This window comes from Leucopleurus acutus (assembly GCF_964270905.1).
Source record: "Leucopleurus acutus genome assembly, chromosome: 10".
Taxonomy (NCBI): Eukaryota; Metazoa; Chordata; class Mammalia; order Artiodactyla; family Delphinidae; genus Leucopleurus; species Leucopleurus acutus.
This window is the reverse complement of record NC_139153.1, coordinates 61,678,102-61,702,439: the sequence shown is the minus strand read 5'-3', so window position 1 is coordinate 61,702,439 and position 24,338 is coordinate 61,678,102. Positions and strand designations below refer to the sequence as shown.

At 41.1% G+C, this 24,338-nt stretch overlaps 1 protein-coding gene across 15 annotated transcripts in view; it reads right to left on the bottom strand.

The window, feature by feature from the left end:
* The window catches only part of DST (dystonin), a 558,750-nt gene that overhangs the window by 62,898 nt on the left and 471,514 nt on the right, over positions 1–24,338 (bottom strand). For all 15 annotated transcript variants that reach the window (XR_014326489.1, XM_082847286.1, XM_082847281.1 and 12 more), the window contains 10 exons: positions 21,911–22,072; positions 20,236–20,406; positions 17,684–17,850; positions 15,081–15,240; positions 14,556–14,882; positions 13,725–13,809; positions 12,142–12,383; positions 11,031–11,237; positions 285–404; positions 11–118 (listed from right to left, as the gene is read on the bottom strand). Coding sequence is in view for 14 of the 15 variants with exons in the window: in XM_082847286.1 (XP_082703412.1) it covers positions 11–118; positions 285–404; positions 11,031–11,237; positions 12,142–12,383; positions 13,725–13,809; positions 14,556–14,882; positions 15,081–15,240; positions 17,684–17,850; positions 20,236–20,406; positions 21,911–22,072 (1,749 nt within the window). In the remaining variant the exon portion in view is untranslated. The remainder of the gene's footprint in view (positions 1–10; positions 119–284; positions 405–11,030; positions 11,238–12,141; positions 12,384–13,724; positions 13,810–14,555; positions 14,883–15,080; positions 15,241–17,683; positions 17,851–20,235; positions 20,407–21,910; positions 22,073–24,338) is intronic.

The window sequence follows — 24,338 nt, the reverse complement described above, 5'->3', positions numbered from 1 at the left end:
GAGATCATACCTTCATCGGCTGCTTTTCCTCTTCACTGCATGTGCTCATGATTTTATGTCCAGATTTAACAAGCTCATCAATAATATCCTTGTGGCGCAAAATCTCCATGGTGAATGTCTGTATTTGCCAAAACAAAGATTTTTTTTTTAAAGAGTGTATGACTAAAACAAAAACAATTAGGCAAAGCAGTTAAAATGACCAAGTTACATTCAATCATGCAAGTGCATTTCCTTGGAGCACACTGACAAACCAAGTAGATGCAACTGGAAATGTGTGCCTTCACCTTTTGAACCTGCAGCTGAGCGGAGGTCTGGTCTTGCTCAAGCCTGATGTCACCCAGAGATGTCAATTTTTTGTCTGTTTCACTAATCCAGGCTAACTCTGCATCAGCTGCTTGGTCAAACTAAACAAAAGATAAATAATCAGGTCAGCAAGTTCCTGTAACTGGTGCCAGAGAAATACCTATCTACATTTCTTTCAAATACCCTTATCACACAAATGGAAAATGTGAGCTTGTCTCTTCATGGCAACCTGAAATAATCCATGATAGTGACTGATGTTATAAAGAAAGGAGAACTTTCCACAGAGAAAGTAAACACAACCTCTTAAAACGTGCTGGATCCATAACACGACATTAATGATGTGAGGACAGCTAATACTGCTGCCTTCTCTCTGGTGGTGGTAAGGATTTTCTCTTTAACAATACTGCACAAATTGTGCAGCACAGGGAACTCTACTTAATGCACTGTGGTGTCCTAAATGGGAGGGAAATCCAAAAGGGAGGGGATATATGTATATGTATGGCTGATTCATTTTGCTGTGCAGTAGAAGCTAACGTAGCATCATAAAGCAACTATACTCCAATAAAAATTAATTAACAAAATAATCATAGTGTGCTCATGATCCTGTACTGCAATAACTGAAGAAAATGAGGAACTCTGCATCTTTCTGACATGGAAAGAGATCTGGAAAAAAAATACTATACAAATTGAAAAGCTATAAAAGTCAGTAGCTGGACACCATCTTTTTTTTTTTTTTTGCAGTACACGGGCCTCTCACTGTTGTGGCCTCTTCCGTTGCGGAGCACAGGCTCCGGACGCACAGGCTCAGCGGCCATGGCTCACGGGCCCAGCCGCTCCGCGGCATGTGGGATCTTCCCAAACCGGGGCACGAACGTGTGTCCCCTGCATCGGCAGGCGGACTCTCAACCACTGTGCCACCGGGGAAGCCCTGGACACCATCTTTAAATCACTTCATCCTTCACTTTATCACGTTAATATGATATGCAGGTAGCATGCTGTTACCAAAGTACAAAATCCCTAGCAAAAAGAATGACATATTCCCATTTATTTACTCTGTGTGTATATGGGAAATACCTTTCTATGTATGCAGAGTATACCCCCAAATGTCTCATGTATCATTCTTTTACATCTCATTTAATAACAGCAGAAAACATTTTCAAGAGCATTCTTAAATATTTCAAGAGATTTTCTTTTCTTGAGCATAACAATAATTCATGGTAGAAATTTGTGAAGTATGGAAAAATATACAGAAGAAAATTAAAAGCTGGAGTTAATACCGTTGGTATTTTAGTGAATTTTCTTCCAGAAGTTGAGACTTAGAAAGCTCTGGGATAATACTGTATAAACAGTTTCATATCCTGCTTTTTCATTTATCATGAATATTTCCCATGTCATATAAATGTGATTTTTAAAATACCATCATTGTATTCTAGCATACCTGGATATTTTCACTTAGGTTCTCTGCATTTTTTCACTATTATATAAACAAGCCTGTAACGAATATCCTTGTATATAAATCTCTGTTGGCATCTCTAATTAGTTCCTTAGGGTAGATTCCCAGAAGTTGACTTCTAAGTCAAAGAGCATGAACATTTTCAATACCTTGCATCAGATAAACCCCATGCCTTCCAGTTACCATAAATGAGTACAGAGGGCAAGTGACACCACAGCACCAACCATAAATGGTAACTAACAAAGCCTCAGTGGGAAAAGTGAAGCGGAGTGGACGTTGTGATTTTCAAGTCCAGTACTGCCAGAACCTCTAATGTTTCAAGAGCACCTGGAAATCCAGATTGGGGTCAGGGGATAACTAAGGGAGGAGAGACAAGGGTGGGGGTAAGGAACTAAACTGGAAAACAGTTCATACTTTTAAGACACTAGGCAACACTCTGCAGACTCACAGGAGGATGGGGTAGACCTACTTTTACCCTATCTCACAAGTACATCTCAGAGCCCTGGGCATTATACACAACGCATACTAGGAGGCTGCGGGAGGACAGAGAAGAAAGCAGAGCTGCTATGAGTCTTGGACCCGAGGAGAAGCACGGGGGTGAGTTCCCTGGGTTTTCTTTGGCTTCCCATACCCTGGACTGGATGCTGGAGAAACTGCCACCCAGGAGCACCCAGAGGTGCAGAAAAAGCCCCAGGAAAACCTGTCTCCAGTCAAAGGAGCAGGAAAGGGGCGGCCTTGCAAGACAGAAAACGTATAGACAATAACCATTCTACTCCAACCAAACACCACAGAAAAAAGCCTTGGCCTCCCCCCACTGCTGCCAAGCAAGGCTGAATGGGGAGGCCAGATTTCCACCCTCCTGAGCCTGGGCCCGACACCCCTGCCAGGGTGATGTCAGCGAAGTCGGGAGCTGGAACTTTCACTCCCACAGGCGACCACAGACCCCTGCTCCCGGGTCAGTGGAGACCACATGGGGAGCCTGGACCTCCCCCCTCTCCTCAGGGTGGCATCAGGGAAAGCCTGTGGACAGTCAGGATTTTCACCATGGTGTCAGGGAGCTGGAACTCCCACTCCCACCCAGCAGTGAGCGGCGCCCCCCCCCACCCTTAGGTGTCCCACGAGGTTGCCTGGGGGACCTGGGATCTCCCCCCACCTGGCAGCATCCCTGCTGCCTCTGCCAGAGCGGTGTCAGGAAAGCCGGCTAAAACAGAAGGCTTAATGAAGACCCAAGACACATAACACCCAGAACCCAGAAGAACTCAAACCGAATTAAAGAGGATTATCAGCAGAGGCTAATACCTAGAAGATGATGTGAGAATTATCTGGCAGATTTTAGAGCAGCCATGATAAAAATGTTCCATGAGCAATTTCAAACGCAGTGGAAATGACGGAAAAATCAGAAGGCCTCAGCAACAAAATAGCAAGTCTCAGCAAAGACACGGAATATATGGAGAAGAACCAAATGGAAATTTTTAGAACTTAAAAATGTAATAACTGAAATAAAAACTCAGTGGATGAGACCAAGGAAGAGGACAGAGGAAAGAATGAGTGAAGCAGAAAACAGAATCACAGAAATCACCCAGCCTGAATAATAGAAAATAGACTGAAAAAAACGAACAGAGCCCAGGGCCTGAGGAACTATAATAAAAGGAAGTTCAAGTCACTGAGTCCCAGAAGGAGAGGAAAAATTGGCTGTGGCTGGAAAGTACTCAAACATTCTTGAAATAATAAAGTTAGAGAAATGGAGACCAGATTTGTGGCCAGGAGTTGAGGAAGAGGCAGAGGTGGGAGAGGGGATGGGTGTGGCTATAAAAGGGCAGCATGAGGGGTCCCTGTGACAGAAACGTTCCCTGTCTTGATGGCAGCCGTGTCAATTCCCTGCTCATGACGTTGTACCATAATTTTGCGGGATGCTACCACTGGGGAAACTGGGTGAATGATACAATGGGACCTCTGTATTCTGTTTTACAACTGCATGTGAATCTACAGTTATCTTAAAAGAAGTTAATTGAAAAAAAATAACTCTGCGTGGGTAACCTCTCATCTGTAAGTCCTGTTTGCATTTTCTCTTTTAGATCTATGCTACCAAGTTGCCCGGGATGTACTGATTCATATTCCCACGAGCAGAGTTTGGCTATCCCCTCATCAAAATGGGGTACATAATTTATTCTTTAATAATCTTTGTCAAGCTTATCAGTGAACTTTTCTTAATTATAAGGGCATAACCTGCCAGGGCAGCCTAGCACAAAAGACAGCACTGATTAAGTCATTGTGATGGTTCCAATCTCACAGGTAAAAAATTACCAATTATATAAGTGAAAAATTCTTAATATTACTGAATTATTATTTGTTTACGTTTTTTTCTACCTATCATGAACCCACTTGCTTTCACCTTTACTAAGTAATGAATGAGTAAATGAATACTAAAGCTATTTGCAGGTCAAGTTTTTTAGTCAACAAGTTTAGATAGGAAAAAATTAGATAATCATCTAAATATGGGCCAAAGCAGAAGTATAACAGGGGTTAAAATAATACTTTTACATTACCTTTAAAAACCAATGGCATAAAGATGTGAAAAGGAAGATATGGTGTAACAGACCTTTACTTAATCTCTAGAAGTGCTACCAAACAAAATCTGAATATAAACCAACATCTACACAAAAATCATGCAAAGTCAGGCTGCTCTGAGACTCCCCTGGTGTCGGGACAGCCGTCACACTGTCATGTGTGAGTACTGGACACATATCCCATGGGTCCTCCTCCAAGTGTCACACATCTGAGAAGATCGCTGACAGGCAAAGTTGCTCCAGACAGAAATGCAGAGCTTCAGTCGTCAGAGTGGGCGAGCTCCCCCATAGGGGCAGTACTTCTAAAATGACTCCACACGTTTATATATTCAAGCAGAAGTCTTTCTCTTTCCTATGTTTCCCATAACGGCATGCATTGTTTTCTGAAGCCGCCTCGTGATTTGCACGTAGTGGTGTTAATAAATATTCTGCCCACTAATTCATTACTTTTGCTGCTACGGGGACAAGTCAGAACAATGTGGACTCCAGAAGGAATCTTGATAAGCCATTTGAAAAACTCTATCTTCATCTGGTTCAATAATTGTTACATGACTTAGTTTCAAATGGAACTACTCATTAGCAATTGCTGATCAATGTGAAAAGAAAAAAAATTTCATCAACTAATTCAGCAGCTTCAGATGTGGAAAAAGAAATCGTCACAACAAACAAGTGGAAGAGTCTGATCATTCGCTTTCAAGCCGCACATGGTGGAACTCCAGGGTAAAGCTCTACTATGTGATGCGCTCAGCACAAAACTGAGAAAAAATAGTCCAGCCCTTTCTACCAGAGTGCAAATGTTGCAAGATATCAAGAATAAAATTTAACAGGAATTGTTTTTCTTCTACTGGTCCCTGAAAAAAATAAAGTGATGCCCCCACCCCTCTTGTTTGTGTTCAGGCTATTTTTAGGATTTATACGACAGTCCTCATAAAGAAAGGCAGATTGCTGGTGTTAATATTAGTTTAATAATAAGTCTCCCTTTCTGGAAGAAAAAAAACAAAAAGCATCCAATGAAAACCAGTATGATGATACTTTCTGGAAGAAAAAAAAAAGCATCCAATGAAAACCAGTATGATGACACCATCCAAGTTGCCAAAACTCAAAGCTGAAACTCAAACACTGTTTCTTGAACCAAGGCAAATATTTGCTCTGCTAAAAGAAAACAAGACTTTAAGCAGAAACTTCCCGCTGTCCTTTGAAAGGTTTTTTTATTAAATTAGAAAATATTTAATGTCCAACAATGAAAGGAGTAGTCCCAGGGTCTACATGAAGCAATTTACAGTCAAGCAAGGCGTTTTTATTTAGGTCTGTGACTCTTTCAAACAACTACTTAATGTGAGTATTTCTAACAGACCATGAAATGGCTTATTTCACATGTGAGTAACGTGGACAGCAAGCGCCCTATACCAAATTTTAATAAATTTGTTTACTACTCATACAAGTAGTAAAAAAATAACTTCAAATGAATTGTAGAAAGTGTTAGCATCCTTAACTGCATCCTGGGAAATATTCTAATACGCATCATCCCTGGAGTCCAACCATCAACCCCAGCTACTGTAATTCCTAGTATAGTTGAACTAGTATTTCAGAAACTTCCTACAAGTTGGTGAAAAACATTTTAATTGGCTAATCTCTAAATATTCCTGAAAAACACACTGTAAAACAGTAACTGCCAACATTCTACTGAACACACTGTTCTAAGTGCTTAAACATGCAAGAATATACAGTTGCTGTCAGGATAAAAGGGCATAATGTGGGTATTACCACTAATCCCATTTACAGCCGAGGAAGCCAAGGCAGAGAGAGGTTAACTGACTCACCAGAGGTTACCCAGCTTGTAAATGTCGGGTCTGAGATTCAAACCATGGTGGTCTGACCCCAGAGCCTATACTTGCGGTTGCCCTGTTACATCCCTTGTGCTTGTACACAATTTGGGCTCAGTCACTCAAAATATTCATGGGATTTCACCAATATCGGCTCAAATACCACAACAGTCAATAAGTGGTGGGTTTTCACTTACTATTTAAATGTTTCTCCCATGTCTGACAAACTGCTTTTGTACTTATCTAGAAAGTTTCTCTTGCGTGGAAGCAGAGGTTTAAGAAAGACAGAGTGATAAGCAAACTTTAACCTCCAGGACATCCTATTATTCCCTTCCCCTGGCGAGGGTCTTAGCGCTTGCTTTCTTTTGATTAGCATTTCCTTCCATTTTTCTTCACATTATTCATAACCCAGCCCATATTTTCCCACCGTAAACAAATCTCACTTCCGTGGGGGAGGTTTCCTTCTAGTTCTTTAAAAGAAATTAATTGGGGTTATTTTTCTCCCAGGCTGATCCCTAATGACCCAATGAACTGTTTATTTTAATTGCACCCATGTGCCTTTATATTGGGAGGTTATGAAGGCCCAATAAAATAAGGAAGGCAATTAGAACTGCCAGAGAGTGCCTGGGATGCCCAGACCCAGTGAAATACACACTTTAGCACCTTCTGATAATTGCACATTTATAAGAGGCAAAGGACAACAAAATGCTCTGGGGTTTAAACAATCACAGTGATCTGAATTCAGGCTGTAAGTCTGTACGTCTTTCAAGCAAAAGCTCCTTTCCCCATTTCCACATGGGTCATTTGGTGCAGTGAGCAATTAGAGAAAGAAAGCAGCAAAGCTAGGTTACTTTGTGTAGGTTTAACATGCAAAAATACCCACAGTTTCTAACTCAGATAATGGCAGGCATTGTGAGAAGGAGGCAGCTGTTTTGCTTTTTTCTAAAGCTCACAATCACTATTTACTAAGCTGCCTTATTCCACTCAGATTTTTCTTAAAACTTATGAATGGGCCCAATTAAAAAAAAATCCTCTTCAGAATATTGATGCCTGCAAATCTGCAGAGTCAGACTCAGGAGCTTATTAACTGGTCACAATGAATGTACACCGTCCTCAGGCATCTGCCAATAATTGAGGCTGTTCCATTATTTCCAAAATAAAAATAAACATCACTCTACTTTACCTAAGGCTCTTGGCCCTATGATCTCAAAATTCAGCGACACATCTTTTCAAAACTGCTATGTGATACAGAATTAACATGAAAAATCTAACCACGTCACATCAGAAGTTTTTTGAGAACTAAATGTATACCGGACGGATATGAAGCACACACTAACGAGAAGGTATCTGGACGCCCCCTTCCCTCCTCTCTTCAGACCTCAGCCCTTTTCCACGTTTGCCTGACATCTTCCATGTCAATCAACACCCTCTGTGATGGTGGCCTGACTGTTCACAATGTCCCTACATGGTTGCTGAATTCCAAAATGCAGGTTATACCAGTATAAAGGAGGCAAGCCTGTACATAAACAATCTTAATGTCAAAAGATGGAAACATCTGAAGAGAAAGCTGCTTGGAAAACAGGACATTCAGTTATTTTCAATCTAGTTGAATTTAGTCCGGTTATTCGGGGACAAAGCATCAAATCTATAAATTTAAAAACTACCAAGTCATTTGCAAGGCCCATATCCTCACTCCATCACTCGTGGTTGGGTATGTCAGGGGAGGGATCTGGAAGGAGTAGCTCTTAATAAAACAAGATGTGCCTAAGGTATGCAGAAAAAGATGGACTGCTGTCAGATCATGTCCACGGTTCAGGTGGAGAAGAAACAGAATGGTAGATCATTTGTTTAGACAACGTAAAACAAATCATACAAAATATGCAGTTCATATCCAAGTCTAAAGATTTTTTTTGCACCATTCCTTTTGTATTTCATGGATACATTATCACTGGATAAAGAGAAAACAAGTATTTTAGTATCAAACTGTACTCTGGTCCTAATTCCAAACATCTATAAATGGGCAAGGTTATAAAACAATTTTCAGTGATATATTAGGTCCTTTCTAAACTTGTTAATTATGAGTTTAGAAACTATTCTTTTGAGTGCAAAACTAAATCTCTGCCAAACCAGAAAGACAGGTACCAGTGTGTTCTTAAATTTGCCGAGAGAGAGAGAGAGAGAGAGAGAGAGAGAGAGAGAGAGAGAGAGAGAGAGAGAGATTTCCTGATCCTTTCAGTTTACTTGCCCAAGTCTCACAGGCCTTACAGTTGGAAATATCCTCATACTTCTATTTTGCTGCAATAATGGCGCCTTCCTTCGGATTACTGAAGGAGGTTAGAAAAAAATGGATCACCTCCTGCCTTAGGATTTTTCCTCTCTGCCTGATTTATAAAGAGTCCCTTTAGGGAGGTAGAATGAGATCTACCTTAATCTACCAGGATTAAGTCCTGGTTACAACTCCACCACACACTAGCTGTGGGACCCCAGGCAGGTCACCTCCCACACACTGCATATGCTCCTCCCAGCTCTAAACGGTACATCTCAGCCTTAATGGAAAGGTATTCTCTTCTTTCCTTTTTTTTTAAATTGGCTTAAGTGAATTTTATTGGTTTTCTTTGTTACTGGAGGTATTCCATTGGGCTGACTTGCAGGCATTTCAAAGGAATGCACATACAAGTACAGAATAAATACATATAAACAACCAGAAGATATTAATATATCAATAGCACTAATATTAGTTATGACCTACTGGTAGTGAGATACTTTTACTAAACAATCTCCCCCTCTCTCACAAGGAAGGCTTGAAGGATACAGACCACAGTGTTTGCATGTTCTTGCTTCCACGAGTTTTTCTGTATTCTTTCACAAGGTCTTGAAACTTTCAGTAAGGAATGATTTTATCCGGAAAAAAACCCCAATAATTGTTATTTTCCCACAGGGTATATGTTTTAGATTCGAGAAAACACAGACCAACCTGTGGAAAACATTTGCAAAACTCTGAATAGAACTGGGCTACAGTTAATGACCTTGGCACCTGGCAGAGCTTACAAACCGGTAGGCGCTCAGCCTGTCACCTGCCCTTGAAAGCAGCTCCTTTGCCCCTTTCCTGTTTGCCCACTTCTGTTCCCTTCTAACCTTAGAAGAACCTAATTATAGGAATGCGATCACTAAGCAACTGAAACTAACTCCTGACTTACGTTCTCCTGAAAGCGCACCATGCCTTGTCTAACCTGTGGATTCTTTTCCTACGTTTTAAGAAGTAAGAATGAAGAATTAAGCAGTTAAAAATGACTAGCTCTCTACCCCCAACAGTCCCCTTAGCAATCCTGCAGGAGATCATGGGGGCAAGATAACATGGGAAGAGAGAGTCAGCCAGTCTGCCCTCCATGGACAAGGATGCAGAACCCAACCTCCTGCCTCGATGATTCACTGAGATTCTTTTCCCTTTACAAACTGTCATGGCTGAGCAGAATCTTCAGAATTGGTCTCTGGACACAAGTCCACCTTCTCCCCAGACTGCTGGCTTTTCTGATTAAAGCACTTTCCTTTCTACTGACACTTGCCTCTCGAGTTATTGGCTTATGAGCAGTAAGCAGCCGAACCTCGGTTTGGTTACACCCTTATTACTGTCTTCCTTCCCCAAACTAGCCAACCACAGTCAGCTTCTCAAGAAAATTCTACTCCCAAGAGGACAGAATATTTGTCGTGCTATTTAGAGAAGTCTTCAGTGCCAACTATGAAAGGTCGAAAGAAATTTTGGTGAAAAACAATCCAACTCTTTTCAAATAGTTGAATAAACTTCACAAATAAACACGCTTATTATCCTATGATCATGAGGCATACAAATTCCTCCAAACTTTGAAAACAGAGCCATGCAAACGCATTCCTCAGGCATGAAGGCCTCCCTCACAAAAATGTCTGAGGCAGGCCTTTTGCTATCGTTGTATTCCATCGGCTTTTGTGATTCCAGAGCACGGCACTGAAATGAGGAGTGAGGCGCCATGTTTTAGAACTAGATAAATTACACTTTTACGGCAACCTTAGAGAATGAATTTTGGATGCTCTACACGAGCTGCTTGATTTGTGTTTCTTGCTTTTGGCTGGGATGTGCAAAGGCTGAGTCATCCACCTTCCCAAGCCCTGTTCCACAGTACACAGCAAAACCCTACTAACTCTGTCAGAGCAAGTCTGCAACAAGAGGCTGATGACTTAATATAAATATTCAGAGATTTCCATAAAAGTTAATCAAAACATGTATTACAAGCTTCTAGATCCAGGACCCCCCCCCCCTTTTTGCCCACAGTCTTCTGAGAGAGCTGTGGCTAAGGGGTGGGGTCTATAAAACTCTCTGGAACCAGCAACCATACGAGTTGCAGACAGGTCAGCAACGATCATTTTTTCCCCTTTCAGTCATCTTCAGAAAAAAAATACATCACCAACACAACTGTTTCCTTTTTAGAAAGAATTCAGCCTTTCTTTGCCATGTACATCAAGGAACAGTTAATAGTGACTTACACGATAACTCAAAATATTTACTCACACACAGATTAGACGCAGCCAGGGCATAAAATTAACATGAGCAGCATGCACACATGTACACAAAAGGCATTTTGTCTGGACGGCAGGAGAACGGTGCTAGTCCTGCCGGTGGCTGACTTGCTGAGCCTGGGAGACCAGGAGGTAGATGGCTGCCAACAATGTAGAGATGAGCCTTGCCCGGCACTCAGATGTCCAAGTACCCCAGCTAAATGCTTTTCAAACCCCTTCCGTTGTGGAAGCATAACCAATGAATGGAAATACCACCCACCATCATCTCTGATCAGGTGGAGGCCCTGGGAGCAAGTGGAGGAAACGAACTGCCCGGACGCCCAAGTGTTCGCCTACCTGCTGGGACCTCAGGATGGCCGCGTCAATCTCCTCCACCTTCTGTGTGATGGTGTCGCTCACCAAGCGGTAGCGGTCATTGTCCTCGGCCACCATTTTTTCCAGCCCTTCCCTCGCTCTCCAGGGCACCAGCTCCAGGAGAGCAGAGCTCACTTCGTTAAGGGAGTCCAGCAGGGCTTTGCTGCTCTTAGCTTCCTTCTTTAGCTCCTGAAAACAGAAGGAAGAAAACAAAAACCTGTGGGAAACGCCAAGTCTGAACGGGCTTCTCCTCTAACTGTCCTTGGGGCTAAAGTCCTTCACAGGCCAACGTGATGCATGGATCACCTTAGTGCCAGTTACCCCAGTTCTATACCCCTTGGTTACTTAAAGCTATTTTGCAGAAAGGAAAGTGTTCCCTGAGAAGTTCCAAAGAACACTTCCTTGGTCAACATGGCAAGACTTTAGTTTTGAAATGTAATATAAATGTTTAAAAATTGGGAACCCGAACCTGGCAAGTTAACCCAGCAAGTTAATCCAGCTTGCTGGTAACCTTGAAGTAATCAGGTACCAGAAAACTAAAGAGGAAAGTCCAAACCAGAATCAAGTGACCCTCAAAACAAGGACACACTGGCTTTAAATCATCCCAGTTGAATCATTATAGGCTCAGTGGACCTGACCTCCCGGACTGCCTTCACCCATGTGTGATCGTACTTCAGGATGATAAAAACCGAGGCGGACAACTCTAAGAAGGATGATCAGCATGAGAGAATACCACTCTTGCAATATAATTAGAAAAGCCACCTCATGCTTGGCATCTATCTTATAAAGGTATCACTATTCTAACCAAATTATGTGTATCTCTGAAACAGTGATCATTTTCTTTTTTTTTTCTGTTTTCATCATTCTGTTTCTATAAGATTCGAGAAACAAATGACAATATGCTGTTTTCACGTCTGGGCTCCTAAAAGTTTAAATAGCTGATCTGCTGCCAATTTCTGTTGGGTCCACGCCCACCAAGGCATCCGTAAGTATATTAGTAATGACACGTGATAAATATCACTTTGCCCCTGTGTGAATAAGGCTCCCTGAGAGATAACAAGCAGATCCAAAGAGTGTATAAATCGGAGCGTACTTTTTGCCTCGCGTGTGCTTGGCTGGAGGCTTCTCCCTTCAGAACCTGCGTTTCGTATGCAAGCAACTCGACCTCCACTTTGTCCAGCCAGGCGCACAGCTCCTCGTGCGTGGAGTGCAGTCGCCTCGCGAGCTGCAGTGCCTGGTCCAGGGTCTTGGCGACGTCCGCGCTCAGTTTAGTGATGTCTTGGTACCTCGCTTTAATGGCTTCCAATTTATCTTGAATTATTAAAACTTCATCACCTAGAATTTCAAAGGCATGTCATATCTCGTGAAAGGGGAAGAAGAGTTCTTCAGCTAAAGAAGTTCTGACCCAAGAAAAGCCCTTTCCTAGGTTTGAATTTTTCTGAGGATATCTGGAGAGTGTAAACAGTTCTGAAAATGCAAATATAAAAACTGTAAAGGGCTATGTGGAATGCACCAGCTTTGCAACTATTTGTATGGTCTTTCCGTTTTCAAGCATCGGGGTTAAAAACTGCCTAGGTTTGCATACTGAGTTTGTGGCTTACTACCTTGCACAAGATACCTCACCTCTCTCTGTGCCCCTGGTTACTTATCATTACGAATAGAACCTACTTCATAAAGTTGTGATAAAAATTCAATGAGTTTATATTTGCAAAATGTTTAGAATAGTGACTGCCAAATACATACATTTATATATGTATAATCTATGCATGTGTGTGTGTGTGTGTTAAAAATAATAAACTCAGGGCTTCCCTGGTGGCGCAGTGGTTGAGAGTCCGCCTGCCGATGCAGGGGACATGGGTTCGTGCCCCGGTCCGGGAAGATCCCACATGCCGCAGAGCGGCTGGGCTCGTGAGCCATGGCCGCTGAGCCTGCGCATCTGGAGCCTGTGCTCCGCAACGGGAAAGGCCACAACAGTGAGAGGCCCACATACCGCAGAAAAAAAAAATAATAATAATAATAATAAACTCACCTGCACTATTCCAATAGATCCTCACCTGCCTCTATTTAATTTTCAGACACACAGAGAAATTGTGTCCTGGGCTTCAGAGTCCAAGTGCAAGGCTCTCGATACTATATCAAATTCTTCCCATTCATAATGAATGGTACCTGTCCCCCACCACACACATGTGCTGAATTGGATATAAATACAATGAGACATTCCTACAGCCAAAGGAATTACTAAAACAAGGTAATATCTGTTTTCTTGGTGAGTTCAAGCACAGAGAAATGAAACCTGGGTATAGTCACAGTATGTGTCACTGAATGCCATCTATCTTAAAAATTTAAAAAGCTGTCTACAACCTATGTGCTCATCTAGAACAACTGCCTTCCACAAGTGGAAAACTAATGTCACTCTGCCATGGGATTCTCTGACCAATGCTTGGTGTTATGAGTAATACACAAAACTTCCATTAAAAACTCAGTGAGATCATGAGAAAAACAATGAAATCATAGTCTAAAACCCCCTCGGTCGGCCTTCAAAGCATTCTCCAGGATGAAATCTTGGAGTGGCCCCAAAATTCGAGTGTGCTTTGTGTTTTTCCCCCATCTCTAAAATATTTTGAAAGCAACACAAAATACTCACGTCATGAGGATTTGATTTGAAAGGTATCTCACCTGTTGTTCGTTTAAGTAGTTCTAAACCATTTAGTAAGGCCTGATCTACATTTTGTTTTCTGAGTAGGATGTCCTCTTGCAGAACCTAAAACACAGGTATCATTTTCATGCGGGGGGGAAAAAAAATTTAAATAAGCATTGGCATTATCAGTTAATCTTATTTGAGGAAACACCTTTTCAAATATTCCTCACTGTTCTCATGTTTACCCAACTTTTTACCACCACTGTGCCCATGTCTCAGTTCATCTATCATAATTCACTCCCCTCTTCAAAAAATGGGCGATGTGGAGACACTGGAGTACTGGTTAATTATGGGCCTTTGTATACAAAGATGAAATAACAAAATAAAAGTCAACAATCCAGCTATTGGATAAATTAAATCTCTTCTTACATGTGACTTCATTAAAAGTAACTGAATACAACACTACTTACTATATATAAAATAGATAAACGACAAGGACCTATAGTACAGCACAGGGAACTCTGCTCAATACTTCGTAATAACCTATATGGGAAAAGAATCTGAAAAAGTGTATATATATACACACATATATACACACACATATATATATATGTGTGGTGTGTGTGTGTGTGTGTGTGTGTGTATATATACACACACTGAATCCCTATGCTGTACACCTGAAACTAACACAACATTGTAAATCAACTATACTTCAATTTAAAAAAAGTCACTGTATACATAGGTAATGTCTTATTTGAGTACAGCAACTCACCTAAATCATAGTGAACATAAAATAATACAGAAATAACGAAGACTGAGAAAATGAGGACAACTGAAATGAAAAAATAAAGTAAAATAAATCAAAATACCCGCAGCTCAGCCTGCTGTGTCCACAGCCCCTCAGGGCTGGAATCCTGGACCGAGAGCCTCCTCAGCTTGTCATGCACTTCACTCAGCCAGTTCATCAGCTCCACTTCATCTTCCCCAAAAATCTTAGCATTACACAGAGCCTGCTGGAGAAGCTCAGACCTGCCGTGGCTTTTCTCTTGAATCTCAATGTACCACACTTGAGAGGAGTCTAATTTACTCTGCACCATATCTTTATCCTCCCTGGAGCTCAAAACCTTTAAGGACTGGCCAATGCTAATGGCCTGGTGTAAATGTTTATTATGATGGTTGATGTCATCTTCTAAGGCCTAAATAAAGTTTAAAAAAGGAAACAAAAAGAATGGACAAATAAAAATGACAACATAAATTGAACAAAAAGCTGACACATGAAATGGGTCTAAGGTTGCACTGATGCATCACACAACAGTACAAAACTCAAATGCATGTCATAAAACCACAAAGGGCACGGAAAACTGGATCTCACTAACGTGTGATGGGAACCTTACTTTGTGCTGGGCAATTTGTTCCTCCAGCTTGGATGCTTGGGTTCCAATGGGTTCGCTATTCGCCAGCCTCTTTTCTGTGGTTGTCAGCCACTCATTCAGTGGTTCTAAGGTTTCGTGAAACTGCTGTGCTACCACTGAGATACCTTCCAACTGACGATTCCTGAAAACGTGCCAAGAGGAAGGTCATTCAGGGATGAGAAACGTGGGAAACTGTCAACAGAAATCTTCACTCATGCTCCCGTGTTCCACTCCAAACAGTTTTTGTAGAAAACATCTAACATTAAAATTAAAATCTCTCACATGGAGAGGACACTTTAAAATATTTCTCCTATTCTCCATGCTTCCACTGCGGGGGGCCGGGGTTCAATCCCTGGTCGGGGAACTAAGATTCCACAAGCCACGTGACATGGCCAAAAAAAAAAAAAAAATCTATGAAAAACTTTAAAAAATAGTTCTCCTATTAAATAAAAGTAAAGCTGAACAACACATCAACCTCAAGGGCCTAAATCTTGTGAAAGTCTTAAGTAACCTGGTTGTAATACTTACAATAATAATAGGTATAATGATAGTAATGTTATAATAACAATAGTAGCCATAATAATGATAGTAATAGGTAATACTTACTGAACATATATTCTGTGCTTTATATAATAGTTAACTTCAATCGGAGCATCAGTTACTGAAATTGCTTTAATCAAATGGTCAAAATTAGATTTAAATTTTGGAGAATAACTATAGCATCCCCTGTGCTGGAATTACTAGTGAGTCCTCCTTTAAAAAGTACACTGTCAGGTATATTTCCCCAAGGCAACAGTTAATATTTTATGGACTAAAATATCATGAAAGAGGAGAAATATTCCTCAGACTTTAACTTGTAACAGAGTTTGAATGCTTTTAGAAAACCCATTGTTTCCTCCCTTAAAAAGGTACCACGTAAGTTAAAACCGACTTGCACGGTCCTTGGTTTTTATCTACGGCAAGTGATTGTGCTGGTCTGTATACAGAGGACCTGATGCTGTATCCAATCCTGTGAATTATTTTTGCTGGGACCAAGAGCAGCTGTCTTCACCTGTTATCATGTTTAATTCTTAGAGAATTACATGATTTGAGAAATGAGCTTTCTATGGGGACAAACGGAATTATGGACAACTGGCACATGCTACCGAACATAATTTCTATACCTTCATATCACAAATTACACATGCATATATTTTTAAAACCTTCAGTTGAAATACATTTGCTCTTTTTAAAAAAATGAATAAAATTACTACATTATTTTTGACTACTGGATGATCACTATTTATGACTCTTTCTTAAAAATTCTAATATCCAATCACCTAGAATCACTAGAAAGAACTATTTTGTAACTAGGTTTAATTGACTATGATTTAAATTGTAAGGGAATCTATTAGTCTGTGTGTGAATCGTAGCATCACCACCATCCCTCCACTTAATACCGCTGTGAGGAAGGTTTAGGGAAAAAAAAGGACAGTCATGGGAGTGAAGCAGAGATCTAGACTTTCATTCATTAAAAAAAAGTATTGAGAGTCTCCCCCATGGCAGTAATTCTGGGGCATTACACAGAAGGAATAATCTACTGACACACATTAAAGAATAACATGAAACTTCCAGCCTCCTTCGGAGCCCCTTATTCAATGGTCCTAGAATGATAACTCCTTCTACTCCGTAATTCAAGATTGGACAAACTCTTCTCTGCACCATCTTAGTTCCAAAGAAGGTAGGAATGTATGGAGATGCTCATTCTCTTCAGTGGCTCATCTATTTCCAACCCAGCCAGTGTACACTTCAGTGTAGCTACAACATGACATCGGTCAATGTGGTGCCAGTGAAGAGAATGAAGAAAGAACTATATTCAATATCTTATGATAAATCATAATGGAAAAGAATATTTTAAAAAAGAATGTATATGTATGTATAACTGAGTCACTTTGCTGTACAGCAGAAATTCATACAACATTGTAAATCAACTATATACTTCAATTAAAAAAATTAAAAAGAAAAAAAACGAAGTGTAATGAAGCCCGGTGGAGCCACGCTCCAGCTTCTGGCCCTGGTAGATGTCACAGTGCCCTCCACCTGCCTCACTTCCCAGATAACTCCCACTCCTCCTTTAAAACAGAGCTTAGCTATCACTTTCCTGCCCCAGGCCAGGTTCCTCCTGTTCTCTGCTTCCACAGCACCCTGTGCCCAGGTTTCACTTTGAACCATCACATTTGTCATTAGTCTTCAATGGCTACGAAACCCTGCTAGGCTGTCCCTTGTCTGAGGGCAGGGATGATCTGACCAGCGCACCCCTGCGGAAGGCCCAGCTCTGCCTGATGCACAGTAGGCAGGCGATAACTACGTTATAAATGAATGAACGAATGACCCCCAAAGGAAATACTCTTAAGAGTTGGGATAGATTTGGAGACTACAGGACACCCCCATGGGGGAATAAAGACAGAGGTGCCATAGCCCTTGCCCTCCATGTTCACATACATGATAAACACAGGAAAATAACAATTTGAAGAAAAGCATTACCAAAATACAAGAAATCAGTATGAACGCCATTGGTGCTCTTTCCAAAGACTGGAAGCATTTACCTTGTTTCAGCCTTATTAAGCAAGGCTGCCCATCTGCTATCCAAGAGACTCAGTTGTTTCAAAATCTTCACTTTATCTGCAGGTTCTGCTGTGGCGGCAATTTTTTCTCCTTCCCGTTTGATCACCTCCACAGTAGATTTGCGGTCATCCAACAATCTCTGGAGAAGCTTAAGACACAATAGTAAATTTAAAAAAAAATAAATAAAAAGAAAGGAAACAAAGCGATAATTTTATCAACATATGGAAAACATACACAAAGTACTTGTGATATGTAACAAAAATAACTTTGTGTGGATTCACATACAAAAGGACCTGAGAAGTACGATTTTTTCAAAAAAACTCATTTTGTTTAATGATTCATTATCATTGTGTCAAACATTGCGGTGGCGGCTTTTCATACTAAATAAAACAAATATTGATAAGGCCACTGAACCATTCGTTATTAACTTGTTAATATGAAGTAATGGAGTAGAATGTGCCGCTTAGGATAACTCCTCTGCACTGAGAGCGCAAGATCCCAATTATTATAATGAAATGGGAATGCCCTAAACAATCAACAGTGATCTGTCCCGTTGAGATAGAAAAGGTCATTATAAATCACTGCTGTTTTCAAAACCTTTCCCCATATTAAACAATCCAACGCAGAAGGGAAGTTGAAAGTCAGACCAAGTTCACAAGCTAGTGAGGCTACAACTAGAGGCTCTTGGTTGCTTTTAGGGGGTAAGATAGCTCCTAAAATTCTTTACGAGGATGAAAACTAAAAAGAGCCTTTAAATATCATTTCCACAATGAACCGAGGGGGAAACATGTCAGAAATCCCCAAAGCTGGCTAAGGAAGACTAATATTTCAGGATTGAGCCGTGGAAAAAATTTCAATTTAATGCTTCATTTTGAGAAACCTGGAAGGGAGTGTTTGACATAGGTAGCCAGAAATCAGGATTCCCTTCCTCCAATGAATCAAAACAAGTATTTCAGGAATAAGTGCAATCCCCAGGCCCTGTGTGAAGAGCAGTGAGGAAGGCACAGGTGTACAGAATGCTGAGTACCGCACTGCTTCCTTAACCTGACCCTGACTGATGCCTAAGGACCAAAGGCACAGACAGTCACCCAGAAGTAACAAGGTGGAAGGGTATTTTCTCACTGTCACTTTGGGATCAAGGCCACCACAGCAGGAAGGGAGGGGAACAGGGCTAAAGAGAAGGGGAAGAGATGCCCTCTCTTGACACAGGTCAGAGCCATCATAAAATCAAAGTACAACAAGTGGTTTAGGCAGTAAAGAGAACAATTAAGTGGATTACTTTTGGTAAACTTTAACGAACAGCTTCTAGCAATTAAGAAAGCAAAATCAATAGACAGGTTTTTTTGGCTAAGCACAGTTCATTAACTCTGGGCAAATAATAAATGTTTAAATCGTGAATGGTAGCAATTATACTATTATATTTAACACCAGATTATAGTATATATTTATTACATTATATAAATTATACATATATATTATTTTATTACATATCATTATATATTACCATATTTTTTCAAAAATCAAACAAATGCAATGTGTTTCCTGTTATATTTCTTTAATCCATACCTGTAAATCTATTTCTAATAAGTTAATTTCCCAAGATACTAAAGTCTTCGAAGAATTTTTAGAGAGAGTAGTACTGGGTGTCAAAACCCAATTAAGCCTCTTAATCCAGTCTCTTCCTTTTAAAGGTCCTGTCTTTTTAAAGAGAAGCCTTATCAGTGTGCTGTGTGCCAGGTGCCACCCCCCCACGTGTCATTTCAAGTCATGGCTGACAAATCAATACTGGACAGGTCACTAAATGCTTCCTAATGACCACAAAAATTGTACATGTGGCCCCAAGTAGTGACCATCCCTCTAAGAAGTGTCTTTCCAACTGGGTCCTGTATTTGCTGAATCAAAAGACACAGCAGTATGGTTCTCAGCGTATGTGAATCAACTCTCTGCCATGTCAGTACAGGCTGAACCATAACAAACTGCCCATACTGACTCTATAAAATAGGCAATTGCATGTGCATCAACCTAATACACAGGAGAACAATATTTCTGTTCGAAGTCACCTTTTCGGTAAGTGATGTCTTCGAACTCAACTACACTATTTTTTAAAATTGTACACACACACCCCTCCACTCAGCACTTCCTGTCCCCCACCCTCGCACTCTGTCTCTTGCTAATAACTCTTATCTCCCATCCCAGTGTTATTTATCGATGGCTAATGTAACACCATTTACGTGTTTACTTTGTTTATTGTCTCTCTCTCTCCCCGTTCCTCCCTTACCACTAAACCTTAAACTCGATGAGGAACGTCTATGGTTTGTAGTCAATGATATATCTCCAGCACCTGGAACGATGGCTGACCTGTGGCAGATGGTCCACAAATATTTGTTGAATGACTAACAAAACAATGTCTAGAGCATTGATTACCAGTTAACGAGGATATCCTATTAACACAAATAAAGAGAGTCACAAGGTGAACTTTTACTCTCATTGTTAAGATTTAACATGAAACAGTACGAAAGCTCCGCTAACTTACTTTCTGCTCTTGTATCTGGGCCTTCACCACCTTGAATTCTGCCGATGGGGGCTTCTGATTGGCCACAAGCTCCTCGGTGTCCACCATCCAGCTGAGTAGGGACTCCAGGGCATCCTGGAACCTCCCGCAGTGCAGCAGGGCCTCCTGCAGTTGGGCTGCTCGCTGGGCCACCTGCACAGCACCAGGGATCCCCAGTTATCTACTGCATTCATGAAAAATGAAATTTGCCCACCAGCCAACACTTCCATGCTCATCTTCCCATCTGGTCACAAATTTTCTTTTCCTTCTCACTTAAAATTCACCCAAAGCATTGCTAGTGGGCAGGATACAGATGGAAAGGAGACAAACGCAAAGTTAGCAAGTAAGCCAAGGAGATAAGGTTGCCATCTCAACCAGTCAGTGCAAAAGGGGAAGGCTTTGAGATTCTGGAAGTATCCAATACATTTATGATTAGCAATGAATGGTTCAAATATTTTAAGGTTACTGAAAGAAACAGTGCCTTATTCATTTTTATCATTATCCCTGGGATTCATTCTTTATTTCCTACTGTTGAATATTTTTTTAAAGACTAAGATTTAAACAACAATATTATTGTGGGGAGAATCAGAATTACGTTCTGCTAGGCAAAATAACTATGAAGTATCCAATTAAATTCTGCTAGATCCAAGCTCTATAGAGTCCTTTCTTGACAAGCCAGCGCCTTTGTCGCCCAGTAAATGGAGTCTCTGTGTTCTGCATAGAGATATCCTATTGCCCCCTCAAAGGTCTTTTCTTTTTGGGCTGAAAAAGTAGTTGGCAAGATATTTTAAGCTCCATGGAAAGTATTCACACCTGACACTGCATCCCAGTTGTATTTGAGGAGTGCTGTGGTATGAATCAAACTCTAAAGAAGGATAAATGTCATTCTGAGATCCAGCCACTGCTTCACATTTCAACGCAAGGAAAACTCCAAGAATAACCCCCCACCACGACCATCACTAGATGAGCACTGCCATCCCAAAATCCTTTTCTGATCATTTCTGTCACATAAAGAGCTGCCACTGTGCGTCAGCGTCACCTTCTTAAGATATCAGAGCATTATTTTCCAGTGTTTTCCATCATGGGCATTTAGAAAAAGGTGGGATCTACATCTTATCAGTAAAATAGTATTTGGACTTAATGATCTATAGCGAGGTGCAAACCCTTAGTCCAGGGCAAACAGACACAGAGCTGTACTGTGTGACCTATTACACAGTATGGAGTGAGTTGCTGACATCTGAAAATTAGGTTTCACATAAAAAGTGAGAGTTCCAAGTTCTTTGCAAAATAAGTAAAGGATTTGGCAACAGGGAGCCCAGATCCCTATGGGACACTGATTATGGAGCCAAGTAGCCCCTGTGCCCTTGGAGGTGCGTGTGCTCCCACCAGCCCAGGGCCAGGATCCTGGCCGCCTGCCGTCACAGCTGTGCGGTCAGGTCCCTAGCCTCGTGGGGGCAGTGGGTGGGGGAGGTCCTTCCTGCTTCTGTGCTGCCCAGCAAGCCCTGGGGGCATCTAGGGTGGGCTATCAGTTCATGGGGATGTCAAGGAACAGGCAGGTTTAGGGAAGCTTGGCTACTAGAAATACGACTGGTGGTCACAGCAAATGCTGGAGAAGAACAATCCACAGAAATGACAGCAAAGGGGGTGGTAACGTCACCTTCTTGTTGAGGGTCTTCCATCGTGCACTGGCATTGTCCAGGTCCCGTTCCAAGGCCTGGGTGCTGGTGCCCTTAGCGGCACTCTGAATGAGGCCTTGACCCAGCCAGTTCACATCCTGCTGTTTAACCTGCAAGGGTTCAATCTCTTCTTTTTGAAACACCTGCATTGGAAAGAACAATAATTATATGAATTATAGTACCTAACAGCCACCAAATATAAACATCTGTCCAATCATCAGGTATAGATTATTAGAAATAAAGATTTTTGTTGCCTATTCATGTGTTACAGCTGCTTTATGAATAATAATGAGAAAGTAAACTAAATATAAATTCACAATATTATCAAAACCATTCAGGTCAGAAAGAGAATGATAAATACCGTATGATGTCACTTACATGTGGAATCTAAAATATGACACAAATGAACTTATCTACGAAGCAGAAACAGACTCACAGACATGGAGAACAGACTTGTGGGACTTCCCTGGTGGCGCAGTGGTTAAGAATCCACCTGCCAATGCAGGGGACACAGGTTCGATCCCTGGTCCGGGAAGATCCCACATGCTGTGGAGCAACTAAGCCCGTGCACCACAACTACTGAGCCTGCGCTCTAGAGCCCACAAGCCACAACTACTGAAGCCCATGCACCTAGAGCCCATGCTCCGCAACAAGAGAAGCCACTGCAAAGAGAAGCTCATGCACCGCAACAAAGAGTAGCCCCCTCTTGCCGCAACTAGAGAAAGCCCGCGCGCAGCAACGAATACCCAATGCAACCAAAAATTAATTAATTAATTAATTTAAAAGAGAGAGAACAGACTTGTGGTTGCCAAGGTGGGGGAAGGGATGCACTGGGAGTTTAGAGTTAGTAGATGCAAACTATTACGTATAGGATGGATAAACAACGAGTTCCCTTACTGTAGAGTACAGGGAACTATATTCAATATACGTGATAAACCATAATAGAAAAGAATAGAAAAAAGAATGTATGTATATTTATAACTGAGTCACTTTGCTGTACAGGAGAAATTAACACAACATTGTAAGTCAACTATACTTCAATTTAAAAAAAAAAAAGAAGGTATAGAAAATGCTAAGGAGCAAAATGGTAACGAGGGCCCAAGATGAGCCTTCCTGGCAAGAATCCTTATAGGCCCTTCCAAGGATGCCTGCTGCTAACTGGCAAATGACATTTGAGACTCAAATTGGAAATGGAGGTCACTGACAAGAAGATGACGTGAGCCAGAGGGGCAAATACAGGGAAAGAAACAGAAAAAAGAGGTAGATGGGCACTGCAATAGTGTGGATTCCTACACGTCTAGCCCCTCAACGCCTGTCAAGATGCCGACGGGCTTGCAGGATGCACGGAGGCCTCACCCCACGGATCTGATCACACAGGGCCGGCACAGCAACCCTGGTCACCCTTGGATCACTGCCTGCTCTGTCAGCAGTTTTCCAGCACTCTCCCTGCCAACTCTCCATCCCACCCAACTTATAGGCCCTGCTGCCTGTAACTGGCAAAAGATCTAATTAATGTATTAGGGTAAAATGCAAGTTCCACGAAAGCATAAATTTCTCTTTTCCTTATAGTCGTTCTATACCCTGGACCTACCACGGTACCTAGCTTGTAATATGGACCTGTTAATGATTTGCCAAATGAATATCAGCATAGAAAATTTTATTTATATCTTGGGGTATATGATGATAACCCCTCAATAGATAATACTGGGGGGGTACATCAATTCTTTCACAGATAATACAAATGTTTTTAATATAGGGCTTGAAGGATGCTAGGAAGGCAAATAATTTAACTAAGGAAGGAAAGCTTCAGCTAGAGATTAAGGTAAAACAAGGTTTGGGGCGCTGAGTCATTATACAACAGGCCACTATATAAGTATATCAACAGTCCAAGTGAATGAACAGTTAAACAGAATATATGAAAACAATAAAAACAAATATCAAAATAGGACTTAAGAAAAAATTACAGGCACAGTATGGAAAATAATTTTGAAAGATGTAGAGGCTGCCAGAGACAAACTCTGCCGACTCTGGAGCAAGCCCAGCACACAGGATACTTCTGTGTTATAGTATGAATGAGTAAATTAAAGAACAGCAAACAAATAAATGATCATCTCTTCTAAAAGTCCCCTCTTAGCAAAAAGCCCAAACTTCTTCCACAGAAAATCCAGACAGTTTCTACACTGGCTAATTGTTTCTATATAACAATACTCAGTATAAAAAGTCAACTACACATAAACAAAGAATTATAAGAATTCCCCAAATCATTGGGAAAAAATTACCGTATGTCTTTCATGATTTTTAAAAAAGACAATAATTTACCTAATAAGTCAATAGAAACTTACAGGAAGGTAGTGAAAACAGAATTTGGTGCTATGATCCTACTTCTTTTCTATACCACTTTCCAAGTTA